At 45.8% G+C, this 24,426-nt stretch overlaps 2 protein-coding genes across 9 annotated transcripts in view; one reads left to right on the plus strand and one right to left on the minus strand.

The window, feature by feature from the left end:
* The first annotated feature begins 1,202 nt into the window (after positions 1–1,202).
* On the plus strand, positions 1,203–20,086 carry NASP (nuclear autoantigenic sperm protein). Of its 7 annotated transcripts, XM_032804550.2 has the most exons (16): positions 1,219–1,375; positions 4,088–4,144; positions 4,968–5,078; positions 7,391–7,471; positions 8,329–8,438; positions 9,198–9,748; positions 9,791–10,112; positions 12,739–12,821; positions 14,715–14,800; positions 14,958–15,031; positions 16,065–16,253; positions 16,459–16,625; positions 18,255–18,311; positions 18,415–18,486; positions 19,258–19,386; positions 19,924–20,086. In XM_032804550.2, the coding sequence occupies exons 1-16, from the start codon at positions 1,326–1,328 to the stop codon at positions 19,975–19,977; spliced, it is 2,193 nt and encodes a 730-aa protein (XP_032660441.1). In that variant the 5' UTR covers positions 1,219–1,325; the 3' UTR covers positions 19,978–20,086. The 7 variants fall into 7 exon arrangements, 6 of the variants coding, with proteins under 6 accessions (XP_032660444.1, XP_032660443.1, XP_032660441.1 ...); XM_032804548.2 differs by having other exon boundaries at positions 9,198–10,112; XM_032804549.2 differs by having other exon boundaries at positions 9,198–10,112; positions 14,724–14,800.
* A 90-nt stretch (positions 20,087–20,176) lies between these two features.
* Positions 20,177–24,426, minus strand: part of CCDC17 (coiled-coil domain containing 17) — a 46,689-nt gene continuing 42,439 nt past the window's right edge. For both annotated transcript variants that reach the window (XM_032804545.2, XM_032804543.2), the window contains one exon: positions 20,177–20,320. In XM_032804545.2, coding sequence (XP_032660436.2) covers positions 20,291–20,320 — 30 coding nt within the window. In that variant the 3' untranslated portion in view covers positions 20,177–20,290. The remainder of the gene's footprint in view (positions 20,321–24,426) is intronic.

The raw sequence follows: 24,426 nt of genomic DNA on the forward strand, positions 1-24,426 counted from the left end.
TCCCCCACCCCCCGATCCCCAGCCGGACAACTCCTCTCGACCACCCTAGCGGTTCTGCGTCCCCTGGGAGTCCCAACCTCCCCACCCCCTTACCATGCTGCTCAGAGCAGCAGGAGCTCGCAGCTCGCTGCCTGGCCGGAGCCTGCCACACTGCTCGGCAGGAGCTGCAGGCTAGAGCGCTGACAGAGTGGCAAGCTTAGGCTGCAGCGTAGGGGAGACAGCAGGGGAAGGGCCGGGGGTTAGCCTCCCCAGCCAGCAGCTCAAGGGCTGGGCAGGATGGTCCTGCAGGCCATAATTTGCCCACCTCTGATTTATATGATGGGATTATTTGAATGTTCACCTCTAGTCTTTATACGTTTTAGAACATTGTTTACTTTTTATGACTGCTGTTGCCTGTTGAGCAAAATGTTATTGGGCTGGGGTAGCAGTAGGGCTGTTCACTTGGGGAAAGGGGGTGGCCTACACTTTGTGTAAAGGGCAGCCCCAACACTCCTGGTGCTGTGCCTGGGGGGATCTAACACCCCCATAGGCTGGGGAGCACCCCCTCATCTATTTTAGCACGTTTTAACTGCGCACACCTCCCTTCCATGCTAAAGGGTGTCGGAAGTGCCTTGGCACGTGCTCCCTCGCCGGTGGGGCCCGTGAGCGGCAGATGTCCCGGGAAGTGCCAGGGGCGCACACAGCGGCAGCAGCAGGCCCCCTGCAGCGGGAGGGCCTAGGCCTGTGCAAGGGGCTGGGCTGAGTGGGTGCGAGCCCCACCACTGGGGTTGTGTTGAAGTTAAGAGCACAGGGCAGACCCCAGAGCAGGGCTGGGGGCGCTGCACCAGGGGCCTAGGCCGCAGGCTCCCTGTCGGGACCGGGCCTGCACGGTGCACTACAAGGACTCCGAGGCTGGAGGCCGCGGGGAAGATGGCGGCGGCGGCCGCAGCCCCTCTCTTTTCATCGTTCGTCCCCACAGCGGGCCAGCTCGTGCAGAGTGCCCTCCCCTCCGACTACGTTTCCCAGCGTGCTCTGCGGTTGGCGGCGCCAGCGGCTCCGCGGAACTACATCTCCCAGCAAGCTGCGCGGCCGTCTCTAGACTACCTTTCCCAGCAGGCCGTGCGTCGGTCACGCAGAGGCGCGCCTTGGGGACTACGTTTCCCAGCATTGCCGTGCAGCCCCGGGTTCGGAGAAGGCCGCGCTCGAGGGCCGCGAAGGACGCTGGGAGCAGCAGTCCGCAGGGGTTGCGCGCGCCGCGAGGCGGGTCCGGGGCGTGTCCTCAGGGTATATAGGCAGCCGGAGGGGCCGGGGGCTGCACTCTGCCGTCGTCGCCCCTGTCAGACTCCATGAAACCTGCTGCTGCCTGTGCTGAGCTCGCGCCCGGGCCCGCGCCTAGGTACCGCGGCACAGGCTGGGCGGGGCGGCCTTGCTTCGGGGTGGGGGGGCGGTAGCGCGGGCCGACCAGCAGGGCCGTGGCTTCGCGCCGCCGGGGCGAGGCGGGACGGGGGGGGCCCTGGGAGAGGCTGGGCTCGGAGACCCGAGCTCCGGCCCGATGCCTCTCGGCGCGCTGCCCTCCCTGCTTGGCGGTTCGTGCTGCCCCTTCCTCGGGCGCCGGCGGGGGCCCGTTCGGAACGCTGAGAGATCCCACGTGACTCGGCCCCGGCTCCGCCATGTTTGTTGGGGGTAGAGAAGCCTGAGAAGGCAAACCTGCCGTGCCGAGGGGGGCGGAGCTATCGGTGTCACGTGTCTCGGCCGCTGCCTGTGAGCGGCCTCCGTTGGGATTTGGCGCCAAACGGGGGGCGGGGTTGGACAAGGGAAAGGCGGGAAAAGGGCCCTTTGTCTCCGCGAGGGGCGGTGCCTTCTGAAGGAGCGAGACCCCGCCCCGAGTCTAGGGTGTGTGGTGCGGGGGGCAGTCATCCCTCGAGCCCCCCCAAGCGCTGTGGGGAGGGGGCCATGAGACCCCTGATACCTAAGGGATGGGGGGGAAGGTGCCTGGAGTGTGTGTTAATCTCACACACACACACACTCGCCCCTCCCCTCAGTGCTGGAGGGAGGGGGCCATGGTGCTGATTTCCCCTTGCTCGGGGGTGGTGCTGTCTCCTCACACGTGGGATAGGAGGCCCCACTGCACCTACATCGTGTAAACGTAGCATTGGCCTTGACTATGGGATGCCTGGTCTCTGGCCCTATGGCTTCCACTCCTGCATCAGGCCTGGCTTTGATTGGAGCCTGGCTTTGTGACCTGCTCATTGTGAAGATGCCTCCGTGCTTGGCATAGCCAGGGGTGGGGTGGCGGGGCTGTATAAGTGATTTAACACCAATGGGCTGAGTCTCAGATACCCCTTGATGTGGGGTACCTAGGATCCCTTTTCTAGAAGTCAGGAGTTCTGAAGGGCAGACTTTAAATGACTTACCCAAGGCTGGGGCAGAGTAGGATTTGGTGTTCAGAGATGTAGGTTCCATACCCACAGGCCACACACATCTCTCTCTACTTGCAGCCCCAGATTTGGCTGTAGTTCTCTACAAAATAACTTCCCTAACTTGAACAGCAAGGGTTAGGAAGGCTGGTTTAGTGGGTGAGGCACTGGAGAGCTGAGCTCAGTCTCATCTCCCCTACACATTTCCCAGCTGACTATGTACGAGTGAATATGCCCAGTGTTTTCGTTCCCTACCTGGAATATTACTTCCTTATCTCTGTGTTGGGATGATAAAGACTATTAATGACTGAGATACTGTGGCAATGAGAGCTGTATAAGTACCTAGGTAGTATCCTGTGTCACTGAATGAGTTGTCTGCATACAAATTTGTATGTAATTTGAATTGGTTTCCTAAAACCAAATTGGTTATTTTGGTGCAATTCTGTTTAGATGCTCTTCCTTTGTTTGAACAGTGTGAGTGTCAAACCGCAAAACTGCACTGATTGCTTTAACTATCCTGGGTTTTAAGTTGTGCAGGTAGGTAAAAGTAAAGAGATGCAATATTATGCAGCCAGGCCTAAAGAGAGGCTCTGAGCCTAACTGGATTGTGTGTATTATGCAGCATGCCTTGTTAGCAAATCCCCACTTAGCAAGTGCTGTCCCCTTTCCTTAAGACATACTCCAATGTAGCTCCTCTAGCTATTAGGACTCAGCTCCATGTGGTCCTGCTGGGTTATGGTTCGTAGTAAAGGGCACATTTTGTAAGCCCATCTTTGAGCCAGAGGTACGAAACGGGCTGCATTGGCTACCTCAACTACTGTGCTCTATTTTAAGGGCCATTGTCACATTAAATTCTTCTGACAAAAACTTCAGATTTTTAAAAAGCGCTTTTCGCTTTAAATAAAATCTATTCACAGTCTATACTGCTACACTTGATGTAGTTTGGGAGGGGAAGTGATCTTTCAAAGTGAGAATGGTACTTGAGTCCGCTCTAAGAAGATGCATGGGAAAACTTAGTGCTTTTTTTTTTTTTTTTTTTTTTTTTTTTTTTTTGCGCTAGATGAGATGTTTCCTAAACTCCAGAATAGTGGTCCTGTGGGCTAGAGCTAGCTACATGTATGATGCTGGCTTCCTATTTCCAGCTACAAAGCTGCCTTAAGATAGGTAAAATGTATTCATTATTTCCCATGTAAGCAGGTGCTGTGGTTGACATGGGTGTTATGCAGTTGATTCTGAGTGGGATGGGAGATGTTCATGAACGGTTGAGCTAGCCAGTAGTCCAGGACTACCTTGTCTTAAAATTAGGGCTGATCAAAATCTTTGTCAATTTCTTTCGACAGAAATTTTGATTTTTAACTGAAGAAAAACTTATGTGAAAAGAGTCTTGTTCTCCTTACTTAATTTCTTATTAGAAAATCAGCAATTTTTGTTTGGGAGGGGAAAACTGAAGTGTTGGTTACTGATGAAAAGTTAATTTTCTAAATAAATTTTTGATCTGCTATAATTACAGTATGTCCACAGTGTAAACAAGCTTGCAGATACCTGTTCTGGAAAGTCAGAAGTTTGAAATTGTGCACTAGATTTCTCATATTACTGATTCTGGAAATGTGAACTTCTAGTCACTTCGTCACCATTTGGTAACACCATGTACAGCACTGCAAATCCATTCTAATTGCTTGTTGAATCTTCAGTTGTAGAATGGAAGAGGAATTGGCTGCTCCCTCCACTTCTGCAGACAAAACTGATAGGTAAGGGATTTGAGTTAGCAGGCTAAGGTTGGCAAACAAACAAAAAAAATAGGGTACTAGTGGATCTTATTTCAAATTAATATTTAAATCTGACATTGTGCTTAGCTCTAGATACTAAAGGTTATAGATGTCCCATGTGCTGTACAAGAAACCACAGTTTAGGAATACTCTTCTGTTTTTCCCCCTTTCTGGACTAACACCGGTTAAGTCCTTATTCCAGAGAAACACTATATTAACAGCCTTTCACAAAAGTTTGCTCTAGGCATGGCTGTGTGACAAATGTGTGGGGGCTTTTTAATGGGCTATAATAGGCCAACATTTCACTCTTATGCAGGTGAGCTTCATGAACTGTCCCCTTCTTTCTGAGGACTTCATACGGTTTTCTGTCACATTTTCAATGTAAACAACTCTTGTCATATTGAAGTGTTGTTGTATATAAGCCTCTGACTTAGCAGAAGACTGAAAGTTGGCTATTGCATTAAGCAATCTTTCTTTGATGTGCTTCTTGCAGTTAACAGTTAAATTTATTCTCATGTGAGAAATGGAAAAATCTTTGTCCTCTTAGTGCTGGCGCACATGAAAGTTCTCTAGCAGTAACTGAATAATCGTGCTGGGGCTCTCTATTTAGCACTTCTATACACATTGCTGGTTGATGTTTGACTCTTGGTGGGAAGAGGTTTGAAGGCTGGATTTAAAGATTCTGGGAAATGGAAGCATGTGACTGAACAGAAGGGGGCAACAAACATTCCTCCAGTTTGTACACGTAGATGTGTTCTCACAACTGTACAGCAACTAACTCAGCCTGTGTTCTATAACTTTACAGTATGGATGTGGATGGAGAAGCCAAGAAACTACTGGGCTTAGGACAGAAACACTTGGTATTGGGAAATATTCCAGCAGCTGTTAATGCATTCCAGGAAGCTGCTAGTGTATTGTAAGTAACTGAACATGCCTTTTTTTTTTTTTTTTGGTACTTGAATTCTCATTTTGGGCACATCACTGAAGTGAATCAAACTGAAATGTAGATACTTAACTCAGGCCTAGATAAGCTGTGTTTATAGGCAGTTTGCAAGTATCTGAATATAATTACCTGGAAAACTGAGGATTGGACCATGTCTGTGTAGATTTATTTTGAAATAATGCATTATTTGTGCTGCGTAGACATTTAACTATTGGAGTAGTGACCTACAATGCCTCACAAATGAACAGATCAAGAAACCAAATCAGCCCATACATTGCAAAATAGGGAATGTTCTGCAATGCAAATCTCCTTAGTCTAACCCAGGGGTCAGCAACCTATGGCATGCGAGCCAATTTTTAATGGTACGCTGGAGCCTGCCAGGACTCCAGCATGCCATTAAAAATCCGGCCCAGCTCGCTCTCCTCTGCCCTCTGCTCCCCCCGTGGGGGCAGGGAGCAGAAGCATAGCCGTGCACGTGGGCTGGGCAAATGGCCCCACTCTCCTGGCACGGCAAGCTGCGGGGTCCATGCTCCTTGGCCGGAGCGCCGGGCTGAATGCAGCCATCTGTCGGTCCCTCCCCTAGAACCCTGCCACTGCGTGCAGTGCTCTGGGGTTGGGGCTGCGTGCTCCCGCGAGGCGGCGTTTGGCTCCGTGGGGAGGCAGACACGCTCCCTGCTGAATTGGAGCCATGCTGCTGCCGCCGCCGCCGCACTCAGCACTCTAAGGGCCGGGGCTGTGCTCTTCTGGGGGGCAGCTTGTCTGGCTCTGTGTGGAGCCTCAAGGTAAAGGGCCCAGGGCTGGGGGTGTTGGATGAGGGGTGGGGCAATCAGGGGACAGGGAGCAGGGTGGGTTGGATGGGGGGGTGGAATCCGGGGGGTTGATTAGGAGCGGGAGTCTCTGGAAGGGGCAGTCAGGGAGCAGGGGGTGTTGGATGAGGCATGAGAGTCCCGGGGTTTGTGAGGGGGCAGCGGGTGGATAGGGGTCAGGCAGTCAGGGGACCGGGAGCAAGGAGGGTACGGGGGGGCAGTTAGGGTGGGGGGTCTCTGGAGGGTGTGGTTAGGGGACAAGGAGCTGGGGGGGTTGTATGAGTTGGGCAGTTCTGGGGGTCCGTCAGGAGCAGGGTGTGGAGAGGTTGGGCAGGGGGTTGGATGTGTTGGAGTTCTGGGGTCCTGTCAGGGGCGGGAGCAGTTGGATGGGCATGGTAGTCCTGGGGTCTGTTTGGGATGGAGGTGGGAGAAAGGTCGGGCAGTCAGGGACAAGTAGGGGAAGGTCAGTTGGGGACAAGAAACGGGAGGCTTGATAGGGGGTGGGGTCCTGGGGGTCAGTTGGGGGCAGGGGTCCCAGGAGGGGGTAGTCAGGGGACAAGGAGCTGCAAGGTTGGGAGTTCTTAGGGGGGCAGTTACCCAGCCCTCTCCCCTGAGGCCTGACCCTCCCCCGCACACACATACCGTGCCATCTGGCCTGATCCCTGCACATTCCCCAGGCCCCTGCCCTGAGCCCTGTACCTCCCTCATACACACCCACCCTCTGCTTGACTCCTTCATCCCCGCCACCCCTCTGCCCTGATTCTAGCCTGGCCCCAGCCCTCTGCGTCCTGGCCGCCAGCCCCGCACAGCCCGCTGCTGGTCTGGGGTTCTGGCTGACGGACCCTTGCCAGCCGGGGTCCTGCCCGCATGCCTCACTCAGCCCACTGCTGGCCTAAGTGAACAGAACCCCAGAGCAGCAGCGGGCTGAGCAGGCCGGCAGCGTAAGATCAATATTTTAATTTCATTTTAAATGAAGCTGCTTAAACATTTTGAAAACCTTGTTTATTTTACAATACAGCACTAGTTTAGTTACATAATATATAGATTTAGCGAGAGACCTTCTAAAGAACGTTAAAATGTATGACCGGCACGCGAAACCTTAAATTAGAGTGAATAAATGAAGACTCAGCACACCGCTTCTGAAAGGTTGCCGACCCTGGTCTAACCACTAGAGAAACATAATCTATAAATTGCAAGCAAAGCAGAGACAAATTGCTTAGCTTCTAGAGGAAAAGAGCATTTAGAACAGAAGATGGTCTGCAAAACCCACTACAACCAGAACTTCCAGTAAAAAATCATTCCAGTTATCAGAAGGGAGAAAACTGCCATTTGCCTGAGGGTGGAGGTCATGTGGGAGGTAACAGCTTGGAAATTGACTGTCCCACCCAGAGAAGATTTAAATGCTGCATATCTGGCAATGTAAAGCTATTTAAAAACATGGTGCCAATAAGCTGTATTAACTTCTTTCTTACTTTATAGGGGTAAAAAGTATGGTGAGACAGCAGATCAATGTGCAGAAGCTTTTTTTTACTATGGAAAATCTCTCCTGGAGTTAGCAAGGTATACTAAGAGAGACCCTCTAGTTGGCTTGTCAGTCCTCTGAATACATAGTATACCTCCTTCCTGGATTTTGACATCTTAAGATGGTATTTTAATTTCTTTATAAAGGGGATATAAATGGGGGAGTACTTTGATAGTAGCAACTGAAAATTTTAGTTTGGAGCCTTTTGGGTGAAACACCAGTTAAATGTAATTGCTTCTCTTAAAAATAAAAACTTTAAAGGAGGTAGCTGTACCTTACAGGTGGGGAATGGGCCTTAGAATAAGGGGGTAGGTTATTGATAGAACGCTTGAACTCAAGGAAAAATAGGAGAAATATACTCTGTAGGACGGGGCAGGCAGAAGGGAACTGTTCGTACCTAGATCACTAGCAAAAGTCTAACTGGAGTCACTGGGCACCAGTCCATCTATCCTAAATATTTTTAGAGCATCATCACCAGGTTCTCTTGCCACACAAGTATGGCACGATGCTCACGATCTACTGAAATCAAGAGTCTAGCCTGGAATAAGTGGCTTTTGCAGTCTAGAACAGGAGTACAGTAGAATAAGAACATAACATAAGAACGGCCGTACCGGGTCAGACCAAAGGTCCATCTAGCCCAGTATCTGTCTACTGACAGTGGCCAATGCCAAGTGTCTCAGAGGGAGTGGACCTAACGGGCAGTGATCAAGTGATCTCTCTCCTACCATCCATCTCCATTCTCTGACGAACAGAGGCTAGGGACACCATTCCTTACCCAGCCTGGCTGTAGTAGGTGGGAGAGGTGGTAGGTAGAGCAGTCAAATGCTATGTTCCTTTGTGCACAAAATGTATTCTTTGCTGCTTGTGTGCCGCTGACTTGCTTCTATTTTTCTAGAATGGAGAATGGTGTATTGGGAAATGCCTTGGAAGGAGTGCAAGTGGAAGAGGAGGAAGGAGAAAAAGCAGATGACGACTCAATGGTAGAAAATGCTGATAACATAGATGGTATGTAGAACTGTCTTAACATGCCATAGAGATGCCAAGCTGTATTGCCTTGTGTAAATATCGGACCTGGATTCTTTACTTTGCTGCTCTAGATGATCTGAAACTTTGTACCAAGACTTTTAGCAGGTGGAAGAGTCTTGTTCTATAAATTTCCCAAACCTAACTAAAAGATTTTTTTTTATTTTGCAAGAAACTCTTCTTTCGCACTAGTTTTGAGTCAAGGGGTCACAAAATTTGTCAATTGTGAAGCATTACACTCAAACTTCCTTTCCTGTTCTAAGCTTTCAGCCAGCTAGGACTGCTTTGTGCACTTGCAGCAGTACAGTGGAATGTGGTGTCATTCATTTAAGTTGGTCATAAGGGGAGAATTTATTTTGTGTCAGACTCACCAAACTGTCCTCTCTTTAAAATTTCCAGGGCAGTTTTCATTCTATAGTACATTGCAGAGGATTATTGCACGAGGAGGTTTTTATCCATCTAGACAAATGAATTTAACTTGGCATCTCTTGCTCAGCTGTTACTAAAAATGCTAATGCATAAAACTGTATATTGCTTGAGTGGTCATTTACAAGACTGTAGTGTCTCCCAGAGCTTGTTGCTTGGGACCCAGCTTCTTTAGATTTAAAAAAGAATCAAGTTCAGGAACATGTGGTATACACACACATTGGTGGGTCTGAGGGTGGTATTTTCAATTTCCGTTAATGCTTTTATCACTAAACTCGAAGAAATGTTTATGCTTCATCTTCCTTAACTATGTAGAAGAAGCAAGGGAGGAGTTGAGAGAGCAGGTATATAACGCCATGGGGGAAAAGGAAGAATCCAAAAAATCTGCAGAAGAGTCTCCAGTACTGAGTGAAGCTGGGAAGGAAACAGAAGGAGAGAATGTGGAGATGGGAGGAAAAACAAGAGAAGAAGCAGCAATTGCTGACATGGAGACAAAGCGTAAGGAGAAGGCAGAAGAGCAGATAGAGACAGATATGCAGGAGAAGACAGTGTCAGAAGAGCAAGTGGCAGAAGCTATAGGAGAGCAGGCACAGGTGGCTGTGGAAAAGGAGGCATTAGCAGAAGAGCAGGTGACAGAAGCAGCAGAAAAGCAGGCTGAGGCAGCTGTGGAAGAGAAGGAAGTGGCAGAAGCCACGGAAGAGAGGGTAGAGGAGGCAGTAGCAGAAGAAACAGAAAAGCAAGTTGAGGCAGAAGCCACGGAAGAGCCGTTAGAGGCAGCTATGGAAGAGAAGGCAGTGGCAGTAGCCACAGTAGAGGCAGCTGTGGAAGAGAAGGCCGTGGCCGAAGCCACAGAAGAGCAGGTAGAGGCAGCTGTGGAAGAGAAGGCCGTGGCAGAAGCCAGGGTAGAGGCAGCTGTGGAAGAGAAGGCAGTGGCAGAAGCCACGGAAGAGCAGGTAGAGGTAACTGAGGAAGAGAAGGCAGTGACAGAAGCCACAGAAGAGAAGCTAAACAAGTCAAAAAAGGCACTGGCCTCAAAAGAAACACTGTTTGGAGCTGGAAATGCCACTACATCTGCAGAGGGCAAAGAACCAGCTAATGAAATGCAAACTGAAGAAAAAGTTGAAGTAGCTGTTAAGGTAGAAAAAGAGAGAGATCACCTGATGGAAGAGGGAGATGGTGCTAAGGTAGAAAAAGAAGAGGAGAAAGATGACCTGATGGAAGAGGGTGAAGGTAACAGGGATAGGAGAAGTACTTGTGGGTGGATTACTTGATGGATTTGTCTTGCTAACCAGGGGTAGAAGTTACTTTTCCATTCAGAATTTTCTGTTTGCCATAGACTAACGAAAGGTCTCAGACAAGAGGCACTTGGGTATAAAGTCCTCCAAGTAACTGGCTTCAGTTAAGTTTCAAGGAGCAATGAATAGTTTTAGTTTCCGTCTAATGCTTAACTAACTGCAAAGCAAAGTCTTTATGTGGCTATCATTTTGGGGGCTGTGGCTAGCTTCAGTGGTAATGTTTGGAAAGCAATAACTAGGCTGGTAGAGAATACTGAATGGATGTCCACTTGCATGTATCTGGGTTTATTGCACTAACCTTCAAATAACTGGAACCACAAGTTGCCTCTGGTTCTAATCTCCAATTCTAGACCATGGGGGAGTAAAGTAGAATCCACTGAATTGATGCATAAAATAGAAATCTCCTTGTTAGGAGGATTGGAACTCTTCTGTGGAATCTCAGTGAGTGAAGAATGAACTTCGTTGTGAAACTTAAATTTAATATCTGATAGGCTTTAAAATTCCATTGTAAATAGGTGCTAGCTAGTACAAGCTTCTTCCTAAGTAGCTTTTCATGTCATTCTGCTTCCCTGCTTCATCTGGCTGCTTAACTATTCTAACAAACCAGAAAACAAACTCCATATGCTTTCCAAAATAACATACACTTGAAAAGGTTGCAAATCATCACATGGTATCTTGATATTCTGACAATCAGTCAGGATGACTGCATGCTTGTGCCAGTTGAGCTATTCGCAGCCTTACTTAATAGTGATCAAATATCCGTGCAATTTCTTAATTTCTTTAGCAATCTCTGGACAATATTAAAGGCATCTCTCATGTTGAACATGACAGTGGAACTGTCTGTACCAATCACAAAGGATGTAATATAGCTACACTGTAAAGCAGTGGCTCTCAACCCTTCCAGACTATTGTATGCCTTTCTGCAGTCTGATCTGAATATAAATATCATACTTATATTTTAATGTATAGCATATAGAGGAGTATAAACAAGTCATAGTCTGTGTGCAATTTTAGTTTGTACTGACTTCGCTAAAGCTTTTTATGTTGCCTGTTGTAAAACTAGGCAAATATCAAGATGAGTTGAGGTACCCCTTGACCTCTACATACCCCCAGGGGTATGTGTACCCCTAGTTGAGAACCACTGCTCTAAAGTATCTTCAGTTACCATATATTGTGCAAATAGACCCTTGTATTCTTTCTCTTGCCTCAAACTCAGTCTGTACCCACAAGAAAAATGGTTCTTAACTTTTATTTCTCAGATAAGAAAAAAAGCACCCTGACATCCATTTACTAACTTTGGGAGTGCTTATTTGACAACCACATCATGGTCTAATAAATGTCTTGTCCTCCAGCCTCAAGTTTTAGTCACGTTTGCAGAGGTACATTATCTAAAAGTGTCTGATTAGGAAGCTAAGCACCTAGCATCTTTATTCTCACTCTAATCAATTACGTCTCATATGCAGAAACTTGGTCTGCTTTTGTAGCAGGTACGCCATTGCCAATATGGCTGTTGAATCTGGCTCTAGTTATGGCAGTTACCACAGTTGACCTCCCACACCCATGTTTTTTGTCAAAAGTAACGGGCTTCCTCAAGAAAAGTAAAATTTGACCAGCTCACAAGCCTGTTTCAGCTTCTGAACATAACAGAGCCTTCTTTTTCCAGATATACACCTCTACCCCTATATAATGCTGTCCTCGGGGGGGGGGGGGGCCAAAAAATCTTACCACGTTACAGGTGAAACCGCATTATATCGAACTTGCTTTGATCTACCAGAGTGCGCAGTCCATTTCCCCCCTCCCCGCACCACTTTACCGCATTATAGCCGAATTCGTTCGTTTTATATCGGGTCGCATTATATGGGAGTAGAGGTGTATAGTAGATTGCCAAGCTTGTATAGGATACTAATTGTGTATAGCAAGGTTTCCCATCCACTTTCCTTGTGTATCAGATAGCATTTACTTTTGGGCACAAGCTGGCTACCATCCACTCCCCTTCCCCTCCCACGCGCTTTCCCCTGGCTTCCCATTGCTAGGATTAATTATGTAACTCTACATTTAAAGCACTTTGCTGCCCCGTAAATTCACAAGCTGAACTGGTACTGCAAAATAGCAAGTTGCCTCAGAAAATCTTCTAGTTGTCTGAAATCATAAGCAGTTTGCATTTGAGTTTTAGACACAGCTACCACACATGGGGTCAGAAATATTATCGTGCTGAAAACATTTGTGACTTGTAGGATGACATACCAGTCATTGGGTGTCTGTTTACAACTCCATTGACTTCACTGGGAGCTCCCAGGGAATACGTCCAAATTTACCCCTAAATAAACTTCCATTCTAGGCAGTACTAAGTCAGAAAATTTTAATGTTAAACTGCTACTGTAGAACTACAGTAACTCATGTTTTTAGCAAGGTGGGTAGTGCAAAGGCTGCAATGTCACTTTGTTTTAAAGTTGCACATAATATTCACTGTGAGACAGAAGAAGATTCTTCCTTTTTAAAAAAAAAAAAAAAAAGTGTGTATAGCAAATATCCTTGTTCTCCTCCACAAACTTTCCTTGCAGAAACAGAGGGATCAGATGAGGAAGATAAAGAAAATGACAAAACTGAAGATGATAAAGAAAATGACTCGACCGTTGAAGATAAGGTGAGCTTTATTGACTTAAATTGATGATGTGTTCTTCCACATCAACTGAGAACTAATGCTTATGGCTGAATGGCATTGGTTAAATCCAGGGATAGAAGTGTTCTATTCCTGGCTTTGAGCCCTCGTCCTATTCTGGTAATCCTAACGCCTTTGCAGAGACTTCACAGTGAAAATATTACGATCGGCATATTTCTAGTAGTCTTGGGATTAAATTATTGTTACTTGTGGGCTAATGCCCCCAAGATGATGGTATTACACTTGTCCTACTTTGCCTTCTTGGTCCTTGCCTGACTAATACCTTTGCGAAGTGGTAGTGGTGCCATTACACATTTTCTCTGGACCAATAACTGCATTCTGGCAGCCAGTGCAGATACAGATTGTACCAGACTGCAGTAGTCTCACAGTGACCATACTTCAGCACCACCATTTGCAATACACAGCTTGTAACACCCATCTGATTCTCCACTAATCTGTTAAAAGATTATATCCTCCTCTTTACTTCCACACCTCAACAATTTGGGGTAAGGTGGATTTGACAGGGTTGGGAAGGAAGGAAGTAGTTCTGGCAGCTCATGGATGAGCCTCTTTAGGGCAATTGCAGCCAGTCAGCACAGGGATATGCATAATCACTAGCTCATGGGGACTGTGTGGCTCTCCTGTGTATCAGTGCAGGGATTGCATCATTCTGAATTTTAACTATGGTGCTGTAGCAATTCAGCACACCTATGCCCTGACTTAAAGGACTTGCTTAACATGGGGTTTCTCAGCCCATGGGTTGAAGCGCAAAAATTGGGTCACCAGAATGTGTCAGTGTCACAGAACTGGCTGGGCTCAGCTCTCCACGCTAGATGATGTGGTCTGGTGCGCTGGGTTCCAGCATCACTCAAGTTTGGCCCCTCTATCACAGTGACAAAGTCGGACCAAACCTGAGCAAAGTTGTGACTGCCTAGAGTGGGAAGCAGAGCCCAATCAGTCCCACAGAACACAAGTTGAGAGGGAATGGTTGGTGTCATGTTCACCAGTAGTACTGTCTGCCCATGGATGTGTGCATGTGCGCACTTCTTTTTGGAGAGTTATTGGCTCACCACACCTCTGCCCTCTGGTTCCTTCTCCAGACCCACTAACTCCTTCACTGAACCCCTAGGCCCTCTGATCTCTGCCCCTCATGGGCCATGTGGGAGCTGTGTTTTTTGGCAGAGATGTCTTGGTTTTCTTTATCCGTTGGTGGGGTTTCTTTGCCAGTTCGCATCTGGCCAGAGCATCTGGAATTTTAACACTGAGCCCCCTGCCAGATGAACCCCTGTGGGGAGGTAGGGCATGTATAGAGTCTGGGGGCATCTTAAGATGTGGTAGTGGTGTCTCTGGGTTGTGACAGGTCATCAGGGTTCACAAATGGGTCCTGACCTAAAAAGGTTGAGATCATCTGGTTTAACATACACCATATTTTAGCAGGCCACTGCACAACTGCTTTAATTAGAATTTCTTTACCCAGTTGTGTTGGTATTGCCATTTGCGTCTAATGGATTACCTTGCTTTAGCAACCTTATTGAGGTTTCGCTTTAGCTCCTTTATTTTCTAATTCCTCGTCCTCTTAATTAGTAGTATCTTAAAATTAAACAGAGTTCCAAGGTAATGTTGGCGGAGATTTTCAGTAGTATTCAAATGACTGTAAATAAACTGGAGATGTAATCAAGAACTCATCCTGAGTCTCAACTAACTTGAAAATAGACTACTGCATCAGCTTGGGACAGTCTCTAGCTGCAGTGACAAACGGAACAACTCACTGTGGCTTTAAACCTTAAATTCCTGATGAGCCACCTTTGCTACATTGTTGCACATTGCTTCACTGAGACAAGTCTCCATTTTTTAAATAAAATTAGAATATAATTCTAGTCTCTTCAGGAAAGTGAAGAGGATGAAGTTGGAAATCTGGAGCTGGCCTGGGATATGCTGGAGTTGGCAAAAGTAATCTATAAAAGGTAAAACTTGATCTGAGTCTTCCTTTATTTATTTATTTTTAAATAAACTTGCAGGAAACCACTGGGGAGTTGGCATAATAGAAGTACGCTAGATAAAGAGGTGGAAGCCTCTGATCAGGGATTTTATAGCAAACTAACTAACGTTTTCTTGATTTAGACAGGAAACAAAAGAAGCTCAGCTCCACGCTGCTCAGGCTCACTTGAAACTAGGAGAAGTTAGCGTTGAATCCGGTAAACTGCCTGTCTGAAATCTGATTGTACATAGAGTGCTGCAGTATTAAAGTGGCTTAATTTCTTGCAAACTTTCACCCTATCTCACCCACCACATACTTATTTAAAATTGCTGGAGAGATCAGATAAACTTCAGACCACATGGGGGAGATGCCCACAAGTTTGAATAGTCTTGGGACAGATCTGGGAATAAGCCAATTACCTGCCAGCTAAATTCTTGAGCAAAGTGGGGGATGGCCATGTTGAGTCTCAACTTGCTATTTCTATTCCAGAATTGAAAGCAGTGGCTTGGAAATAGGCTTGTACACAATAGCTGCTCTTGAATGTGGCTCCAGCAACTTAGGATATGGAGAACTTTTTCACCTTCAGTAGTAGGCCAGAAGCCAAGCACACCAAACCGCTGTCAGAATGAGATGAGAAAATACAAATTGAGAACATGTTGGGTTCTAGAAATGGGCGGACTCCGCAAAACACTCAAGTTGGCTTTTTGGTGGTGTGGAATGCTGTTGCTTAATCCTGAGACTTTTGCCTCCACTTGGAAGTCTGCCTCTCCCCTTGAAACAATGTAGTTCTTTATCATCTTTGCCTGTTTTCTGTTTGGCTAGAAAGTGGTTTCAGACTGAATTCATCTGGGAAGGTTCTGTGGGTTAGGACTGCAAAACTAGGGTTGTGAGTAATATTAATGGGGGGATTGCAGTTTGTCTGCTTTTATCACACACTGTCCCTGCTTCACCTGTATAGTCTTCTTCCCATGCTTGTGTAGGAAAGAGGAAATACTTTTAAAGTAACTGGCTAAATCGCTGCCAAAATGTGGGGAGAGGGTTGGGCAGGGAAGTGTAACACTATATGAAACTGACTAACTCAAGTTGAGTGTCCCTTTTATTGTTAGCATCCCTCAGTGAGGCAACTGTTTTCAGTTCATACAGAATCTAAGAGCAGTCTATGGAATAAATTAGATGGGGAGACAGTCTGGTAACTTTGTTTGGCTTGATAATTTTTGTATTTGTAAAGGTTTATGGCTTTTCTGTTGTAGAAAACTATGCACAAGCTATAGAAGAATTTCAGGCATGCCTTGCCTTACAGCAGAAGTACCTCGAGGCCCATGACCGCCTGCTAGCAGAGTCACACTACCAGCTGGCACTGGCATATCACTACAACAGCCAGTTTGATGAAGCAATTCTGCAGTTCAGTAAATCAGTAGAAGTCATTGACAAAAGAATGGGTGAGTAGACTTGCTAAAACTTAACTAGCAAATTGGTTAACTGTCATAGGAAAGCTAGACTGAGCTGAGGTTAGTAACATGGAAGCACACTACTCTCCACAGGTCTCTGAATGGTCCCTAATGAAGGCAGAAAAGGCAAGGGAACTTGAGCTATATGTTGTTTGGTTTAATAAACTGCTGACAACTTAAACCTGTATTCCTTTAGTGATGCTGACTGAACGAATAAAGAAAGCAGAAGGAGGATCTACCGAAGATGAGAAGGAGATCGAAGAATTAAAGGGACTACTTCCTGAAATTAAGGAAAAGATAGAAGATTCAAAGGAGTCTCAAAAAAGTGCAAGAGTAGCTGAACTGGCTTTGAAAGCAACTCTGGTTAGCTTTTAGTTTAATTACTTTTCTAGTAAGTTGGCATTAACTAATGGTATAGCTGAAGGAGAGCAGAAGTGCCCACAACAGCAGGGTTGGCTGTATTGGTCTAGAATTAGTGATTGTCTGCAAATGACTTACCTTCCCATGACCAGAAGCTGTTAAATCACTCGGAATGAAATATGGCTCACTTCCCTTTCCCTTTGAGGGGGGAAAAGCACTGGACTATCGCATGTCACCACTCTGCTTTTCTCTCTTGATAAAGCTACCTCTTATTGGACAATCAGCTGGTTGTCACCAAAGGTGCTAGAGGAGACAGTGGCATCACATGTCGGCTGTTTTGTTTAGCACTAAATAACCATAACGGCAATGCTCTTTGGCAAGGGTTTGGGTTTTTGGCCAGATGTCAGTAAACTAGACCTGCAGAGATTCCTGGGTACAAAGATACAGCCGAGTTTGAGAGTCCTAAATTTTGGTTTAAATCTGGTTCAGCATCTGGTGGTGGCATATATCCTGAATAGTTGTTGTCATGGAGTCACCGGGCGATGCTCTGGAACTGCTCCCCACTAAGCCAGTCAGGACTTTGGGGAGCCTCCTCTCCCTTGGAGCAGACTTGTTCAGGGCAAGAAGCTCACACGTCTTCACCTCCTGGGTCTCTCCTTGGAGCATTCAGCATCCTCTGCCCCTCCGTGGGCTTCCCACAGCGAGCCCACCCAGGCGGGGTCCTGGGGAAGCCACAGGGTTCTGCACCCCCACTTTGCAGTCAGACGTGACTCTCAGCCAGCCAGTAACACAGAGGTTTATTCGCTGACAGGAACAGGGTCTAAAACAGAGCTTGTAGATACAGCGAACCAGACCCCTCGGCCGGGTCCATTCTGGGGGGCAGTGAGCCAGACCCCTAGGTCTGCACTTCACTCCTTATCCCCAGGTAGCTCCAGACTAACCAACCCCTCCAGCCCCTCCTCTCTGCTCAGCTCCTTTCCCGGGCCAGGAGGTCACCTGATCCCTTTGTCTCCAACACCTGCAGTTGGCACCTTTGCAGAGGAGGGGCCCAGGCCATCAGTTGCTAGGAGACAGAGTGCCAGGCATTAGGTGCACTGGCCCTTTGCTCTGCCAGATACTTAAGAACTGCCAAGGGGACACTGAGGCACCAACACAGTGTTCAGAGCAAACATTAAGAACAGTCCCAGTTCGTCACAGCTGTATAGTGTAGCCAGCCTTTCTGAAGGCACATCTACATTGAAGACCTCTTTTAAGGTACCTCTTAAGCAGGGGAACAATTAAGTTCTGCCTGTCTAACTGATAGGCAACCTGTTTGCTCATTCATGGTAACATATTAATTTGTTGGGTTGATATAAATGTCTACAAATTGGGTACTTGGTAGAAGAAACAAAATAACCAAAATTGAAGATTAAGTACTTCATAATTTTACAGTCAGAATTGCATTGGTTAATGCAGATATAATAAAACGCCACATCATAGAGAGAAACTAAACAAACCTATTAAACCATAACTAACTTCATGGTACAGTAGGAACCATGGATTTGTAGTGTAAAGTCCCAGCGTGCTGTGGGAACTCAGAAATACAGCTGGAAGCCAGTACTTTGTTATTCACTATAGTTTCTGTCATTTTAGGTTGGAGGAGCTACCTCCAGTTTTACACAGAGTGAAGAAAGCTGTTCTGTTTCCACAGTAAGTGAATTAAATCTGAGTTCAGACAGGCATTTAAATACTACTAAATTGGAAGGTTTTAATGTTTGATGTCACTTACATTACAACCTCTATCTTGTAATAGATTCCTGTAAGAAAACCAGCTGATGGAGCATCCCAGTGTGTTACAGACATCTCTCATCTTGTCAGAAAGAAGGTGCGTCCAGATATATAGCTATTTGGACAAACTACTACAAAACTACCACTGGCTTGCACTGTGTATCATTTGATTTCTTGGCTAAACAAAGCTTTTAACTATCGCTGTTACACACAGAACAAATTCTGAAAAAGTAGGAATACTGCATAAAACTCCTTTCCACTGGGAGCCAATCAGTCTTCCTGGAGAGTAGCTTTTGATGGTTCCTTGTATGCTTTACAGCACTCAGCCTGATCTGCATTAGTTTAATTTCAAAGCTGAATTGTGTGTGTCCTGTAGGCACTCTTTAAATAAGTGCTCCACTGTGCTGAGGGCCTGCATGGAGGAGCAGGGCAGGCCAGGCCATAGATATTACAAAGGCAAACAACCAGGCTGAGTTGGGTTCCCTTATTTCCAAGTGGAAATGGAGCATTGAACTTAAATAATGAAGTAGCAAAGCCAGTCTAAATGTGTAGTAGTCTGAGTTCTTGGAGTAATGAACTATGGGCAACCTTAAGGGAAACCAGTGTTTGGTTGTAGTATTTTTTTTGTTTTTTTTAACACTGAAGTGTGTTCTCATTAGTATTTTCCTAATCTAAATCAAATTTCACAGTACTTTTCATTTGCCTACTGTATGTACTGTTACGACACACCATGGCTGTCTGCATTTCATCACAACAGCATCTTTCATTCCATCTCTGAGCAAGTTTGAAACATCTACCATCAGCTCTGAAGCTTAGATCAGATGTCATGGGTACTAAAAACAAATTTACTAAACAATTTTGTCTTCAGAGGAAACCAGAGGAGGAGACTCAACAGGGAGACAATGAAGCTAAGAAATCTAAACCAGAACCGGCTGTCAATGGTGGTGGTGATGCTGCCCCCAGTGGAAATGAGGTTGCAGAAAAAATGGAAGCAGAGGTGGGCAGTTTAGTCAGGAGTCTGTGCCATGTATATTTCCTTCTCTGTTCAGGCATATCTTTCATGCCTGGTAGATCTAATGCTTTATTGCCTGCTGGTTGTCTTCCTAAGACTCCTATAGAAGGAGCTGGGGATTTGCCCAGTTCAGCAGAGTGCATCTTGTGTGTAACATATCTGCCCTTAGTCATTTGGAAAGTAAACTTGCCCTGTAGCATTACCCACTTGGGAGACAGCAACTTGGAGTTCAGTGTATGAAATTACAGCTGAGCTAAAACACAAGATTCTCCTTTCTCCTAAAGCACTGGTGTGCAATGAAATAGAAGTCTGTGTTGTACTTAAAATCAAAGGGCTCTGAAGCTATGAACCTGTCAACATATATATTTGAGTTGTGCTTTGGTTTCTGTAACTACTGGTGAAGTGTTGGTAACCAGTCAATGCAATTCTCCAAGCTACCAACACTTTCCCAGCTGGTGCATGAATTAACTGATGTGGAACATATAATACTGGCTCTTAACAAAAGTCATTCCTCTCTTTCAGACAGAGAAAAGGCCACAAGTGGAATCAGGGGCTGCAGTTGAAAGTACAGTATGATAGGTCTTCAATGTGGACCACTCCTCTCCTCAACGAGAATGGTTTTGTATATAGTGTATTTTTTCACTTTGGCAACTTTTGTATGACTTCAATAAAGATTGTACGCAAATGGTTTTTCAGTTTTTTTTCCTCAATAGGGCATAGTCCTGGTACAACAGTACAGATGAACAAATTCTCATCTGTATAGTGCTGTGAACAAAATGTCCCAAGGAGCTTGACGCAGCTACTTGGTGTCTGCAAAGACATAAATTGCATGTCATGGTTGTCTTGCTTGGCTGATCTAGTGGTCCAGGAAGAAGATACAGTTGACTTTCTAGATGTGATCTAGAATTAACAGCCGGGCCTGAAATAAGGAGAAAACTCAGGCAATAATTCTGTTAACAAAGAGAAGTTACAGACAAAACATAACTTTTTTTTTTTTAAAAAAAAAAAGCGTAGGATGCCTCTAGAGTTGGGTTCTTCACTACCAAAGGGATCTGAAAAGCAAACGTTCCAATTCTCATGTTAGAAAATGGTGAATGAGGCCTTTATTTGGATGGAAATGGAAATTAAAAATGCACAGAAACCCCCTTCTAATATGGTATTTTTATTATTTAAAGAAGCTTTAACTATGCATGATACTCAAGGTCTTTTCAGTGTTTTTTATATTAACCCAATTTATTAAACTAAACAAAGGCAGCATTAGCTGTAATTACTGCATTGAGCTGAATCTGGTTATGTCCTCTAAGATCATTCTCTATCTAGTTTTTATTCATAGACTAAAAAGGGAAAACAAGTTTCCTGGTTGTGTTTGATCCCCCCACAACTCACTGATTTCTTAACTTTGAATGAACTAACTAGTCACTGGCACTATTCTCTCTGCACTTGCTGAAGAGGCTACTGCTGTCAAAAACTGGTTATTGCACTTCAACAAACTCTGGTTTCAGGAGCTTCTACCAGTTCCATGTTCTGACTTTCTTTAAAATGGGGTAGCAAATGCATAGTGTATTTTTAATCTAATTTTAAATCAGAGTCCTGGTAAATATTAGTGGTGTACTTCATATCTGTCCTCTTGGTGAAAGGCAACCAACTTGTAAATTATTCATAGGAACTAAAAGTGGGGAAACCCCCGGTGCAGATTGTGAGTGGGTGTGAAAAGAAGGGAGGCTGTCTCCATTCTGCAAAGAGAATGTGATGTTACTACCATCAACGTAGGTTTGAGTTTATCAGTTAATAAAACCATAGGGTGAGGAGGACCACAAATTATGTAACTACTTCTAGTCTATCCCCCTGCCAAGATGGATGGTTGGGGCAACAAATCCTACAAGATAGATGGCTATCCAGCATCTTGTTAAGAATTGCCGGTGACGGAGCTTCCCCAACTTCCCTAAGGCAGTTTGTTCCGTTGTCTTGCTGTTTGAACCCACTGCCTTTTCCTGCCCTCTGTGGCAAGAGAATTATTCTCCATCTGTGTGGCAGCCTTTCAAGTAGTTGAAGACATACCTTATACCTTCCCCCGTATTCCAAACTAAACCTCCCTAGGCAATTTGTTCCAGTGCAGAACCAGCCTGACAGGAAGTTTTTCCTAATGTCCAACCTAAATTTCCCCCCTTGCAATTAAGTCCATTCTTGTCCTCCCTCTTAACAGTTTAAGTAGGTAAAAGATTATGTCCCCTCAGTCTTCTTTTCCAGACTAAACAAACCCAATTTTTTCCAGTCTTCCCTCATAGGTCATGATTTCTAGACCTTTAATCAGTTTTGTTGCTGTGCTGGGGACTTTCTCTAATTTGTCCCCATCTTTTCTAAAATGTGGCACCCAGAACTAAACATAACTCTAGTTGAAGCCTAATCAGTACAGAGTAGAGAAATTACTTCTCATGTTTCACTTACACCACTCCAGCTAATAACATCCCAGAATGTTTGTTGTTTTTTGGGGGTTTTTTTTTTTCCCTCAGTGTTGACTCATATTTAGCTTGTGATCAACAATGATGCCCAGCTCTCTTTCCACAGTACACTCCTTCCCAGGCAGTCATTTCCCATTTTGTATGTGTACAACTGATTGTTCCTTCCCAAGTGGAGTACTTTGCATTTGTCTATGGTGAATTTCAGACTTTCTCCAGTTTGTCCAGATCATTTAATCCTATCCTCCGAAGCACTTGCACCCCCTCCCATCTTGGTATCATCCACACACTCATAAGTACACTCTCTACTATTATTTAAATAATTGATGAAGATACTGAACGGAACCAGACCCAGAACTGATCCCTGTGGGACCCCACTCATAATGCCCTTCTGGCATGACTGAACCACCGATTACTCTCCAGGAAGGGTTTTGCACCGTTATAGTAGCTCCATCTAGGTTGCTTACGAGAAGGTCTGGTGAGACAGTATCAAAAGCTTTACTAAAGTTAAGATCAGTGAGGAATTACTCTAAGGTGGTAAGTATCAGAGGGGTAGCCGTGTTAGTCTGGATCTGTAAAAGCAGCAGAGAATCCTGTGGCACCTTATAGACTAACAGACGTTTTGGAGCATGAGCTTTCGTGGGTGAATATCCCCCCCCCCCACTGCCCATGTGCTGCTCCCTGAGACTCCTACTTGCTGTGCTGGGAGGGAGGAAGAGGGGGTAATGTCAGGGTGTCCCCTTGCACCCCTTACCCCATCTTCCATAGAGCAGGGCTCAGGACAAAGGGAGCTCGTAGTAGGTGCAGTCTCACAGATGATCTCATTAACAAGGCAGTGTACTTAAAGGGGAAATGTGTATATCTCCCTCCATTCCTGCTGCCTTGCGGAGTCAGTTAACTCTTGAGGGCTCAGCAACTGCTAGTTCATCATTTAGCAGTAAGGGAAATATCCCACCCTCTGACTCCTCCACCTCAACCAAGCTTCACAATTACTACTGTGTACAGTATAAATTGTTTAAAACTTAGAGTGAGAACAAGCGCATGTGTGTGACGCATGCAGTCTTGTCTGGTGAAAAAATTCCCTAGAACCTAAACCCCCATTTACATTAATTCTTGTGGGGAAACTGGATTTGCTTAACATTGTTTTGCTTAAAGTTGCATTTTCAGACCATAACTACCATCTTACAAAGAATCCTATGGCACCTTATAGACTAACAGACGTTTGGAGCATGAGCTTTCGTGGGTGAATAGCCACTTCGTCGGATGCATGTAGTGGAAATTTCCGGGGATAGGTATAATATGCTAGCAAGCAAGCTAGAGATAACAAGGTTAGTTCAATCAGGGAGGATGAGGCCCTGTTCTAAGCAGCTGCGGTGTGAAACCAAGAGAGGAGAAACTGCTTCTGTAGCTGGCAAGCCATTCACAGTCTTTGTTCAATCCTGAGCTGATGGTGTCAAATTTCCAGATGAACTGAAGCTCAGCAGTTTTCTCTTGAAGTCTGGTCCTGAAGTTTTTTGCTGCAGGATGGCCACCTTAAGGTCTGCTATAATGTGGCCAGGGAGGTTGAAGTGCTCTCCTACAGGTTTTTTGTATATTGCCATTCTAATATCTGATTTGTGTCCATTTATCCTTTTCCGTAGAGACTGTCCAGTTTGGCGATGTACATAGCAGAGGGGCATTGCTGGCATATATTACATTGGTGGACGTGCACGGTGATGGTGTGGCTGATCTGGTTAGGTCCTGTGATGGTGTCGCTGGTGTAGATATGTGGGCAGAGTTGGCATTGAGGTTTGTTGCTGGATTGGTTCTGAGCTAGAGTTACTATGGTGGCGGTGTGCAGTTGCTGAGAGATACGTTTCAGGTTGGCAGGTTGTCTGTGGGCGAGGATTGGCCTGCCCCAAGGCTGTGAAAGGTTTGGATCATTGTCCAAGGTGGGTTGTAGATCCCTGATGATGCGTTGGAGGGTTTAAGCTGGGGGCTGTATGTGATGGCCAGTGGCATCCTGTTGGTTTCTTTCTTGGGTTTGTCTTGCAGTAGGAGGCTTCTGGGTACACGTCTGGCTCTGTTGATCTGTTTCCTTATTTCCTCGTGCGGGTATTGTAGTTTTGAGAAGCTTGGTGGAGATTTTGTAGGTGTGGTCTCTGTCTGGGAGTTAGAGCAGATGCGGTTGTACCTCAGTGCTTGGCTGTAGACAATGGATCGGTGATGTGCCGGGATGGAAGCTGGAGGCAGAGAGATAGGCATAGCGGTCGTAGGTTTTCGATATAGGGTGGAGTTAATGTGACCATCACTTTATTGCACCATGGTGTCTAGAAAGTAGACCTCTCGTGTAGATTGGTCAGGCTGAGGTTGATGGTGGGGTGGAAGCTGTTGAAATCGTGGTGGAATTTTTCAGAGTTTCCTCCCATGAGGTCAGATGATGAAGATTCTCAATGTAACGTAGGTAGAGAAGGAGCATGAGTGGACGAGAGCTGAGGAGCGTTTGTTCCAGGTCAGCCATAAAAATATTGGCATCTTGTGGGGCCATGCGGGTGCCCATAGCTGTGCCACTGATCTGGAGATCATATAT

The sequence above is a fragment of the Chelonoidis abingdonii genome, chromosome 7 (assembly GCF_003597395.2).
Source record: "Chelonoidis abingdonii isolate Lonesome George chromosome 7, CheloAbing_2.0, whole genome shotgun sequence".
NCBI lineage: Eukaryota > Metazoa > Chordata > Testudines > Testudinidae > Chelonoidis > Chelonoidis abingdonii.

Excerpts from the sequence above, each read along its gene's own strand:
- NASP (XM_032804548.2), top strand. The coding sequence starts at position 1,326 with ATGAAACCTGCTGCTGCCTGTGCTGAGCTCGCGCCCGGGCCCGCGCCT. Across the intron at positions 7,472-8,328 it reads TCTCTCCTGGAGTTAGCAAG|AATGGAGAATGGTGTATTGG; the intron begins GTATACTAAGAG and ends CTATTTTTCTAG. Across the intron at positions 15,032-16,064 it reads AGAAGTTAGCGTTGAATCCG|AAAACTATGCACAAGCTATA; the intron begins GTAAACTGCCTG and ends TTTCTGTTGTAG.